General features: G+C 39.1%; 2 protein-coding genes across 3 annotated transcripts in view; both read right to left on the minus strand.

Annotated features, from left to right (window-relative positions):
- Window positions 1-12,670, minus strand: part of DOCK1 (dedicator of cytokinesis 1) — a 702,192-nt gene that overhangs the window by 157,773 nt on the left and 531,749 nt on the right. The window lies entirely within an intron of this gene.
- LOC133389608 (uncharacterized) lies at window positions 4,507-10,999 on the minus strand (the record flags this gene model as incomplete). The annotated part of the gene is made up of 2 exons (XM_061637579.1): window positions 4,507-4,953; window positions 10,781-10,999. Coding segments are annotated over 2 exons (666 nt in total), but the record flags the coding sequence as incomplete, so codon positions are not given.

Raw genomic sequence — 12,670 nt, forward strand, 5'->3', positions numbered from 1 at the left:
TGGACGAATGGATACTGAAACCACTGGATTTAACAGGACTATTGAAGATGGAAGATGGAATTAATATTGATAATGGAAGAATGGTTATGGAAATTATTGGACTTAACAGATTTGACGAGATGGATTAATTGATATGTTTACTTGGACTATGGCTATGACAATAAGATTATTATGGGATATTGATAACGGAAGAATGGCTACTGAAATTACTGGACTTAACAGGATTATTGAAGATGGAAGATGGAGTTAATATAGATAATGGAAGAATGGCTACTGAAATTATTGGGCCTAACAGATTTGAATTAGATGGATTAAGCGATATGTTTATTTGGAGAAAAATTGAAAGATATATCTTTCAAGGAATTGAAACCTCTCTTTGACTTTTTGTGGAAAGAATAAAATAATGTTTATGAGATTTGATGATTAATTAAGATAACTACTGGAGGAAAGTGATTTTATAATATAATTTTAGAGATAGGATTGTTATATATTCTAGACCTATAACTGATCTGCGACAAATCGGAAGTCGACATTTTATTTTATTGTTTAATTGTTTTTGTTTTGTTCTGTTTTTTGTCTTTGAAAATTTGAATAAAAATTAATGATAAAAAAAAAGAAGAACAAGCCTTGCTGAGGCAGAGCCAGCATGGCTTCTGCAGGGGAAAGTCCTGTCTCAGTAACCTATTAGAATTCTTTGAGAGTGTCAACAAGCATATAGATAGAGGTGATCCAGTGGACATAGTGTACTTAGACTTTCAAAAAGCGTTTGACAAGGTACCTCACCAAAGACTTCTGAGGAAGCTTAGCAGTCATGGAATAAGAGGAGAGGTCCTCTTGTGGATAAGGAATTGGTTAAGAAGCAGAAAGCAGAGAGTAGGAATCAATGGACAGTTCTCCCAATGGAGGGCTGTAGAAAGTGGAGTCCCTCAACGATCGGTATTGGGACCTGTACTTTTCAACTTGTTCATTAATGACCTAGAATTAGGAGTGAGCAGTGAAGTGGCCAAGTTTGCTGACGACACTAAATTGTTCAGGGTTGTTAAAACAAAAAGGGATTGCGAAGAGCTCCAAAAAGACCTCTCCAAACTGAGTGAATGGGCGGAAAAATGGCAAATGCAATTCAATATAAACAAGTGTAAAATTATGCATATTGGAGCAAAAAATCTTAATTTCACATATACGCTCATGGGGTCTGAACTGGCGGTGACCGACCAGGAGAGAGACCTCGGGGTTGTAGTGGACAGCACGATGAAAATGTCGACCCAGTGTGCGGCAGCTGTGAAAAAGGCAAATTCCATGCTAGTGATAATTAGGAAAGATATTGAAAATAAAACAGCCGATATCATAATGCCGTTGTATAAATCTATGGTGAGGCCACATTTGGAATACTGTGTACAGTTCTGGTCGCCTCATCTCAAAAAGGATATTATAGAGTTGGAAAAGGTTCAGAAGAGGGCAACCAGAATGATCAAGGGGATGGAGCGACTCCCTTATGAGGAAAGGTTGCAGCATTTGGGGCTTTTTAGTTTAGAGAAAAGGTGGGTCAGAGGAGGCATAATAGAAGTGAATAAAATTATGCATGGCATTGAGAAAGTGGATAGAGAAAAGTTCTTCTCCCTCTCTCATAATACTAGAACTCGTGGACATTCAAAGAAGCTGAATGTTGGAAGATTCAGGACAGACAAAAGGAAGTACTTCTTTACTCAGCGCATAGTTAAACTATGGAATTTGCTCCCACAAGATGCGGTAATGGCCACCAGCTTGGATGGCTTTAAAAGAAGATTAGACAATTTCATGGAGGACAGGGCTATCAATGGCTACTAGCCGTGATGGCTGTGCTCTGCCACCCTAGTCAGAGGCAGCATGCTTCTGAAAACCAGTTGCCGGAAGCCTCAGGAGGGGAGAGTGTTCTTGCACTCGGGTCCTGCTTGCAGGCTTCCCCCAGGCACCTGGTTGGCCACTGTGAGAACAGGATGCTGGACTAGATGGGCCACTGGCCTGATCCAGCAGGCTCTTCTTATGTTCTTATTACATGAGGAGAGGAAATATACCTATTGAAAGCCTGACCTGTTTTGGTGGACCACTTAATCTTGTTTACATTAACCTCTATAGGTAAGTTGAGGAGTGGGTGAGATGATTTTTTTCACTGAGACAAGCCAGGGATTAAAAGAGAAAATTCCAGTGGCAGATGATCACTATCGGAATTAACTGCAACTCTAAAAGCATAGCCCAACATTTTCACCTCCTTACGGGTAATAATATAATCGATCACACTCGAGCCCCAGGGAGAGATGTAAGTAAATTCCCCCCACTCATCATCTACACTAGAGCCATTCAAGATACATAAATCGTTTTTAGAAACAAACTGGAGCAGACAACTCCTGCACAGTTCAAATAGGTGTCTTTAGAATGTCATAAGTTGCCCCTTAGTTGACTCCTGTCAACATAGAGAGAGGTGTCACTCGGAGGGACACACACCAGGTAGGTTCCCGTCCTAGCGTTGAAATCTCCTGCAATTATGGGAAGTGCATCAGGAAATTTAGATGTCCAGTGATCGAATAGACAGTCACTCTTAAGCCAATTTAACATGGAATTGTCTTTACTTGCTGATGGAGGGAGGTGCATATTAAATAAGAGTAGGATTATGGGTATAGATCTCAAATCTAGAGTCAAGGCCATCAAATTAGAGTCATTATCCAAAAGCTCAGTTATCTTAACATCCAAGGACGATGAAATCAGGATACACAGACCCTGCTTGGCTCTACCCTTACCCTCAGTAGTGCTTGCAAGGATGGAGGAGGACACAAACCCATTTACAAAAATATGATCTCTACACCAAGTCTCTTGGAGCAGAATGATGTCAAACCTGTCCACATAGGCCAAATAAGTTACAATCGCTACTTTTGGATTTCCAACCAGCGATGTTCCAGGAGAAGAATTTTAAAGATGTAGAGCCGTTTACCAGTCGAAGTCAGCCTACCTCTTCTATTTTGTCCAAATTGCTACTGGTATCTGCCATAACACAGCAATTAATAGGTGGAACACGAGGGATAAAATTTTCAGCAGTAGATATGCGTAAGCTGTTATTGCAGTCTGTTAGGCCACGCTCATACGGTTCCAAAAATTGGAAAGACAACCAATCAGAAGTTTTAACTTTTGCACTTACATAGGTAAAGATGTTGTTTTGTGGCACTTTAAGGGATTGCAATACAACTAATTCAAGGCTTAGCACTGGATATCTCAACAGATTAGAATGCTGATATGTCTTGGACATTAAAGATGGACCCAGAGAAGTATGACAATCAGTCGGCCAACTGGCATCTTTGGCAGGACTCTGTGCGGCCTGCACTGGGCTATTTCTGGAGAAAATCTTGCCTGTTCTTTTTTTAACATCAGGAGCAGGCGAACAAAAATCAATCAAATTCAGCTCAGTATCACGACTTAATATATTGTTGTTGTAGTTATGTGCCTCCAAGTCGACTACGACTTATGGCGACCCTATGAATCAGTGACCTCCAAGAGCATCTGTCATGAACCACCCTGTTCAAATATTGTAAGTTCAGGTCTGTGGCTTCCTTTATGGAATCAATCCATCTCTTGTTTGGCCTTCCTCTTTTTCTACTTCCTGCTGTTTTTCCAAGCATTATTATCTTTTCTAATGAATCATGTCTTCTCATGATGTGTCCAAAGTATGATAACCTCAGTTTCATCATTTTAGCTTCTAGTGATAGTTCTGGTTTAATTTGTTCTAACACCCAATTATTTGTCTTTTTTGCAGTCCCTGGTATCTGCAAAGCTCTTCTCCAACACCACATTTCAAATGAGTTGATTTTTCTCTTATCCGCCTTTTTCATTGTCCAACTTTCACATCCATACATAGAGATCGGGAATACCATGGTCTGAATAATCCTGCCTTTAGTGTTCAGTGATACATCTTTGCATTTGAGGACCTTTTCTAGTTCTCTCATAGCTGCCCTCCCCAGTCCAAGCCTTCTTCTGATTTCTTGACTATTGTCTCCATTTTGGTTAATGACTGTGCCGAGGTATTGATAATCCTTGACAAGTTCAATGTCCTCATTGTCAACTATAAAGTTGCATAAATCTTCTGCGTCATTACTTTAGTCTTTTTGATGTTCAGCTGTAGTCCTGCTTTTGTGCTTTCCTCTTTAACTTTCATCAGCATTCCTTTCAAATCATTACTGGTTTCTGCTAGTAGTATGGTATCGTCTGCATATCTTAAATTATTGATGTTTCTTCCTCCAATTTTCACACCTCTTTCTTCTTGGTCCAATCCTGCTTTCCGTATGATATGATCTGCATATAGATTAAACAAATAGGGTGATAAAATACACCCGTCTCACACCCTTTCCGATGGGGAACCAATCGGTTTCTCCATATTCTGTCCTAACAGTAGCCTCTTGTGCAGAGTATAGGTTGCGCATCAGGACAATCAGATGCTGTGGCACCCCCATTTCTTTTAAAGCATTCCATATTTTTTCCATGATCTACACAGCCAAAGGCTTTGATGTAATCTATAAAGCACAGGGTGATTTTCTTCTGAAATTCCTTGGTCTGTTCCATTATCCAACGTATGTTTGCAGTATGATCTCTGGTGCCTCTTCCCTTTCTAAATCCAGCTTGGACATCTGGCATTTCTCGCTCCATATATGGCAAGAGCCTTTGTTGTAGAATCTTGAGCATTACTTTACTTGCACGGGATATTAAGGCAATAGTTTGATAATTACTGCATTCCCTGGGATCCCCTTTCTTTGGAATTGGGATGTATATGGAACGATTCCAGTCTGTGGGCCATTGTTTAGTTTTCCATATTTCTTGACAGATTTTTTTCAAAATGTGGACAGATTCAGTCTCAGTAGCTTGTAGCAACTCTATTGGTATGCCATCTATTTCTGGTGATTTATTTCTTCCAAGTATTTTAAGAGCAGCTTTCACCTTGCATTCGGGGGAGGAAAAATGGCCACGGAGTAGCAAGACTAGGGCATTCGGAGCTCCGTAGAATCTTTTCAAAATCTTGCATAACCAGAGTGGAATGAAGTAAGCTTATTTTAACTTTTAACACTTCAAGTCTGTCTACAAACTTTTTTATAAACCTTTTAATCAGAAGACTCTGAGAGCTACATTACAGCGCTCACTCTGGATAAGAGGGCTGACAACCCTCCCACGGACTGATAATTACTGACCTGAGTAAATACTGATTTGAGTCTTCTAATGTCTTTGAATTCTAAACCAAGAGATAAGAAATAATAACAGAACCAATGTGTCTTTTAACCTTTTATTTAATGACTGTTGTTTTAAATGCTTCTGAAGTCATATATTTTAACTGAAACGCTGACTGAGTTGGAAATAGCTAACTTGTTGAAGCCGAGTGAACTTAAAGAGACATTTACTAAGGTAATACGCTTCTGGAAATGGTTCTTACCAGGAAAAACTATAAGGATTTAGGACTCCAGCTGAATACTGGGTCCATACAACCCTCTACCAGAGTGACACAGGCTAAAATAACCAACTATTACCACTTAAATGAGAAAACTAACAAAATAGAGGATAACCAGGCTATGGTTGATATAATAAGTCATGATGAGACTAATAAGAACATAAATGACTGGACAATAAACAACCAGCCTCCATGGATGTTATACAGTATAGAGGGGGTCACGCCTAATTTGGCACAAGAAATGGCGAGTGCAATGGGTGAAGAAGCCCTGCTTGAGATGCTACATCCAGGGAAAGAGTTCGAAGTGCCATCATTAAGTGACCATAGTTCGATGCCACCTTTGGAGTCCTCATTTTGTTGTGAAGATGATACTAGCTATAGCCAGCCTAATGCAGTTGATACTGTGGGGTTGAAGGAATTGAACATCTCAAGTCCACAACTAACTACGGTAAGCGGAAAATGGTGTCAGGTGATGTCTCAATCCGTAAGCCAAATCTCCAAATTTGTGGCTGAATCTAACTCCTTGTTAACAACACTAACAAGCCTTATTATTAATATGGATCGACAATTAAATAATAAGGAGCTACTCACTACCAAAAAAGTTTTGCAAGAGGCTCAGACTATGACTTCGATAACTCACTCACCTGTTGTTAAAATGAAGAAAGACAACAAACTAATACCAAAATATAGCAAAAAGACCAAAAACATCAAATCTTTGAGAACCCATCATAAACGCCATATGAACTTTAACAAACTTTTTAAGCTATTAGACGCCCCAAAAATTGTACCATCTAAGAAGAAGAGGAAAAGAAAAAGAAAGAGAGTCAAGTCCAAAGCGGCCTCCTGCGATGTTTTAAAGCAATGCATTCCATCCATGACGGATTCGGATATTGCTCAAGTCCAATTAAATTCGGAATCTAAATTAGGAGATCTTAACTCTAGCCCTAAAAGCTCGCATAGTGCACAAAAAAAATCGCCTTTAATGGAAGGGGAAATGGATGATATAAAATATATACATCCTAATAGGAAGCCTACCTCATGGGAGCTGGTTCTAAATACAAAAAAGTTGGCTATAGAAAACTATCCCAAACCAAAAGGAATGCTCTCGCAAAAGGAAAGACGTTATCATCTAGTGAGGACTATAACTAAGATTGTACCCGGCTGTTTACTTAGTGCGGACATTGCCAATGTTGAATATCTGTTCTATAATTACAGCAATGCAAGAGCACTGATAACGTTCTATGATGAAGAGAAAGTAAAATTACTCTCCAAGCTAAAAGATCGTTTGTTGGTACAGGATCTTATTGTTACGAGGGTCTTTGAAAATGCAGCGGAACCGCTAAAATTAGTAGTACATCCAACTAGTGAGTCGACTTTCTCTCCCCCCTTAATAAGAAGGCATGATAAGAACTCCAAGCTATATGACCAGCAGCTAAGACCTCTCTCTGGAACTGTTCAGAACTTAACTCCTGGAATTCTTCACGATCAATCCAATATGCAAGAAGATAGTAAAAAGACATATGATGAAAACAAATTATTACCTGAGGAACATATGCTGCTTGATATGTTCTCTAGGTTATCAGTGGAAGCACAAGAAGAAATTACAGCCAAAATAGACAAGTTAGCGGCTGCTTTAAAAGAACTGAGACTCCTTAGAGAGAACTCTGATAAAAACGTGATTGATGTTGCTACTGAACTGGAGCTTGTCCCTCCCAGAATTTGTGAACCAACGTACATTATGAGCAATGAGGAAGGAAGGAGTAATGATGTCCCCTTGGAGACTGAATCAAGTAGTCTTATGCACCAAAGACTTTTGGAAAATATGAACCCATCTCAAGTGGAAACCCATTGCTTTAAATCTATACAACATTCACAAAAAACAAATAACTGACAAAGATACAACCTAGCCAATTCCACCCTGAAGTTACTTTCCTGGAATATTGCGGGATGGAGAAACAGAATTGCTGACCCTTCGTGCATCTTATTCTTAATATCATATCTTATTCCTCCAAGAAACCTGGATGACAAATGAGTTTAGTTTGGATGGGTTTTCGGCCCATCAAATTAAAGCGACCCCTAGTAACAAAGGTGGCCGGCCGAAGGGTGGTATTTCTCTGTTTATCTCTACTGCATTACAAGCTCAAATTATTCCTGTCGAGCCCTTGTCGGACTTGGCGGTAGCAGTAATCATAAGATTATCCTGTCACTCTTTACTTCTGATTAATGTCTATTTATCGCCTAGCAGAGATAAAAAGTCTAGCGCTAGTAAGATCATCAAGCTGGAAAAATATATTTTGAAACTTACAACTTTGCACCCTGAGGTAATGATTGTTTTGTTGGGTGATTTTAATGCCAGAATGGGCCCATCTGATGAGGCCTTATTTGCTAAATATAAACAGGTGGTCCCATTTATAGATGGACCACAAAATATCCCCATTAGGCAATCTGAAGACAAAGGCATAACCTATTCTGGCCTTTGTCTTGCACAAATGATCATAAAGTTAAATTTAATCTTACTGAATGGACGTACCAACGGTAACAGGGTTGGCGAATACACATTCTTCTCTAGTAGAGGTGCATCAGTAATCGACTTAGGAATTGTCTCTCAAGAACTATATCAATCGGTTAGTAACTTTAATTGCATTGAGAGACCAGAAAGTGATCACTCTCCCATTATGATAACTTTGCATTGTGGTGATTTTTTTCCTCACATCGATCCGCAGACCTTCCCTAAGGCAGCATATGAAGTCCACCCTAGGAGGGTCAAATGGATCCCTAAGCTTGAGAATGAGATAAAGGAGAGATTGTCATCTTCAGACATTCTTGCCTTAAAAGAAATAATACTCACATTCTCCCAGATCTCAATTTCTTATCAGTGTTTTTATCAAATCATGAGTATATTTAAAACATTAATGTTATCTAATCACAAATCTAAACCAAATAACGTGATATCTAGATCTAAACCATGGTTTGATAAGGACTGTGTGGAAAAGCAAAAACTACTAATATCCAAATTTAAGGTCTATAAAATGAATCCTAACCCGGAAACGCTGCAGGTATATTGTGAGGAGAGAAAACTGTTTAAACAACTGATTAGGAATAAAAAGAAGGCAGGACTTCAGGAAATTTGGCAACGTCTTTTATATGCCTCCCATCTAAAAAACTCCACTATGTTCTGGTCTATTGTTGCATGCAATTGGCCCAAACCATACCCCAATATGGGCTGTTATGTTCCACCTAAAGTATGGGAAAATTATTTTACTAAAATGTATAAGCAGGATGTCGCTCCTACTAGTCCTGAAGGTCCATCTCATGCTATTCCTGAATGACCTCCAGTGAGTTCTAATGAAATCATAGAACTCATAACCAAATTAAAAGCTAACAAAGCTCCGGGTTCTGACAGTATTCCAAAGGCCATCCAGAATGGTGGGCTCCATTGCTTGCTGCCCTATTTACGCAGATAGACCACTCGATGAAAATACCCAACGATTGGGGAATAGCCATAATTATACCAATTTATAAGAAAGGCTCGCTTTATGATCTGGCTAACTTTAGACCCATAAGTCTATTAAATATTGTTAGCAAACTTTATTCGGCCCATCTTTATGGCAAATTAATCTCATGGACAGAACAAAATGAAATATTGGCCCCAGAGCAAGCAGGTTTTCGATCAGGCCGCTCAAATATGGATCACGCCTTGGTGCTTCAACACCTTGTGAATAAACATAAGGGAGGAACAGGGAACGAGCTATTCACTGCATTTATCGACTTAAAAATGGCCTTCGACTCTATCTCGAGGGAAAGGCTTTGGACCAAACTGGGCAATTCAAATATTGACCCACGTTTGCTGTTATTAATTCGAGGCCTATATGATAATACATACCTTCATGTCCGGTGCAACAATATGGGGCAGTTAACAAACATCATTCCTACTTATAAAGGGGTCAAGCAAGGCTGTATTTTGGCCCCGTTATTATTTAATATTTATATAAACCCTGTAGTTCATAGGCTGACATCAATTATATCACACCCTCCAAAGCTAACTGATATTCCCAGACCTATTTTGATGTATGCAGATGATATTGTGCTAATTTCAAGAACTCCTATAGGCCTGAAGAGATTGTTGGCTGCGATAGCTATGTTCTGAAGAGTCATTAATGATAAATTACGAAAAAACCAAAGTAATGATTTTTACCAACAAAAGAACAAAACATATTTGGAGGCTAAATGGCCATGAAATTGAACAAGTTAAAGCATTCAAATACCTGGGACTAACTTTTCAAACTACAGGTAAATGGACCCTGCATACGAAATTGGCCATTATAAACGCAAAAAGAACTCTTAAAGCCTTATTATCCTTTTATTATAACAAAGGAGGCCAAATTCCCATCGCAGCCATCAAAGTCTTTAAAGCAAAAATAATTCCCCAACTCCTATACGGCTCACAAATAACTACTGGTGAGAATTTTGCGCCCTTAGAAGCAGTTCAAAATACTTTCCTAAGGTCTGTACTTATGGTCCCCACCTGTGTCCCTAGCTTTATCCTAAGAATGGAAACAGGACTACTCTCACTAGAAGCCCGAATTTGGTGCCTCAGAATCAACACCTGGCTTAAATTGATATTTAGCCCAATAGGACTGGCTTCCCATATACTCCAAGACAACTTTCATTCTTTATGGGAAAAGATGATTATTGATAAAATAACGAAACTGGGATTTTCAATTCCTGAAATTATGCTAATGGGGTTCTTAAAAGTCAAAGAGCTTATCTCTCAACAAGTTAAAGATGTGGATCTCCAGCAACACCTGATGCTAGTTAAAAAACATACTCACAATAGTAATCCCCAGTTTGCTATGTCTTATCTATCCACCATATCTCTACCGAAATTCCGCAAGGCGTTCACGCTGGCAAGATTAAATTGCTTACCATCTGCGGTCTTAGAAGGCAGATTTAATAAAATACCCTATGGTGATAGGAAATGTCCCTGTGGGGATGATGGGATAGAGTCAATAACTCATGTTTTACTCCATTGCTCATATTATCATGAGCTCAGATATCAGCTAATTAGTCCTTTACTCTTTCATCTTCCTGGAAGAAGTGATGCTTTCTATGTTGATTATCTTCTTGCAGACCAACAAGTACATGTAACTGAAGCTGTAGCCAAATTTTGTGCTACAGCTATTATTCACAGGAAATTTCTAACCTCAGTCAATTAAAATTCTAATAATTTTACAATGTGTTTCTTTATATTTGTATCTGTATTTATTTATTATATTTTGTTTTGGTCGATAACTGTAATAAATTTGACTTGACTTGACTTGACACCTTGCATTCTAAAATTTCTGGTTCTTCATCATATGGCTCCTCCGTGAATGAATCTGTCATCCTTATATCTCTTTTATAGAGTTCTTCAGTGTATTGCTTCCATCTTCCTTTTATTTCATCTTGGTCAGTCAGTGTGTTCCCCTGTTGATTATTCAACATCCCTACTCTTGGTTTAAATTTCCCTTTCATTTCTCTAATCTTTTGGAACAGGGCTCTTGTTCTACCCTTTTTGTTGTCCTCTTCTATTTCTATACAGTAACTATTGTAATAATTTTCTTTGTCCCTACGTACTAGTTGCTGTATTGTTGCATTTAGGGTTCTGACTGTGTTTCTATCTCCTCTTGCTTTTGCTTTCCTTCTCTCTTTAACCATTTTAAGAGTTTTGTCAGTCATCCATTGGAGTCTTTCTCTCTTTTTAACTAGAGGTATTGTCTTTTTGCATTTTTCTCTGATAACGTCTCTGACTTCATTCCATAGTTCTTCTGGTTCTCTGTCAACTACGTTTAAAGCCTCAAACCTGTTCCTTATTTGATCTTTATATGCTTCTGGGATGTTATTTAAATTGTATTTTGGCGTTATGATTGCTTTGTTGGTCTTCTTTAGCTTTACTCTGATTTTCAATACGACCATGATATGTACCGTAGTCTGTTCCTGGTCTTGTTTTTGCAGAAAGTATGGAACTTCTCCATCTTCTGCTACCAATTATATAATCAATTTGATTCCTATATTGACCATTTGGTGATGTCCACGTGTATAGTTGTCTTTTCAGTTGCTCAGAAAATGTGTTCGCAAGAAACAAATTATTGGCTTCACAGAATTCAATAAGTCTGTCTCCTGCTTCACTTCTGTCTCCTAGGCCCCATTTCCCCACAATTTCTAATTCTTCTCTATCCCTACTTCTCACTATTAAAACAACCCCATTTCTTCTTAATTTCTCATTTCCTGCATAAAATATTTTGTAGTTGCCTGATTGGAAATGTCCCATTCCTGTCCATTTTAGTTCGCTCACGCCAAGTATTGTAATGTTGATGTGTTCCATTTCTTGCTTGACAATTTCTAACTTTCCCTGGTTCATGCTTCTCACATTCCATCTTCCTATTGTGTGCATCGTACAACTCCGGACTCTCCTTTCACATGTATGCGCATCAGCCTCTGGGCTTCCTTTTGGCTTTGACCCAGCTGCGTCATTAGTCACAGCGCTACTCGTACTTGTCCTTTGTTCTTCCTCAGTAGCTCGGCGAGTGCCTTCTGATCTGGGGGGGGTCTCATCTTCCAGCACTATCTCGTGTTGCATTTTGGATACTCTGTTCATAGGGTTTTCGTGGTAAGAGATATTCAGAGGTGGTTTACCATTGCCTTCCTCTGAGTTTGGATGCATCTTAGTCTGGTGTTTCAGCTTTGTCCATTCCGCCTTGGGTGCCCCTGCTAGGAGTCTAGCCTCTTGGTCTAGACTCCTGACGGCATTGCTGTCAGCTTCTTCAACACACTCAAACCCCCTCACCACAACAAGGTGTGCATCCGAAGAGGAGGAACAATATATATGCTATTAGTGAACTCAGGTGTTGAGTTATGAGGCTGCTGAGAAAGAAGAGGCAGATACTAGCATGCTCAGGGGAATCTCAAGGTTTATAGAAGTAGAAAAAAATCTTTAGGAAAAAACAGAAAGGGTGTGAGGCAACCCCCCCCAACAATAGCCAAATGAGGACTGAGCATTCTCAGTGGCCACAGAATGCTAAATGTCTTTGAAAACGAGGGGGAGGGGGTTGAATAGAGTATCTTGGAGAAGGACATGGATGAATGGAACTCTGAACAGGAGCATTCAACAGTAACATTTCATTGCATGTCCCACTTGTATTTTTATATTTCTCGAGTGATAGCAAAGTTGAAGTG

Source organism: Rhineura floridana, chromosome 7 (genome assembly GCF_030035675.1).
Source record: "Rhineura floridana isolate rRhiFlo1 chromosome 7, rRhiFlo1.hap2, whole genome shotgun sequence".
Classification (NCBI taxonomy): Eukaryota; Metazoa; Chordata; class Lepidosauria; order Squamata; family Rhineuridae; genus Rhineura; species Rhineura floridana.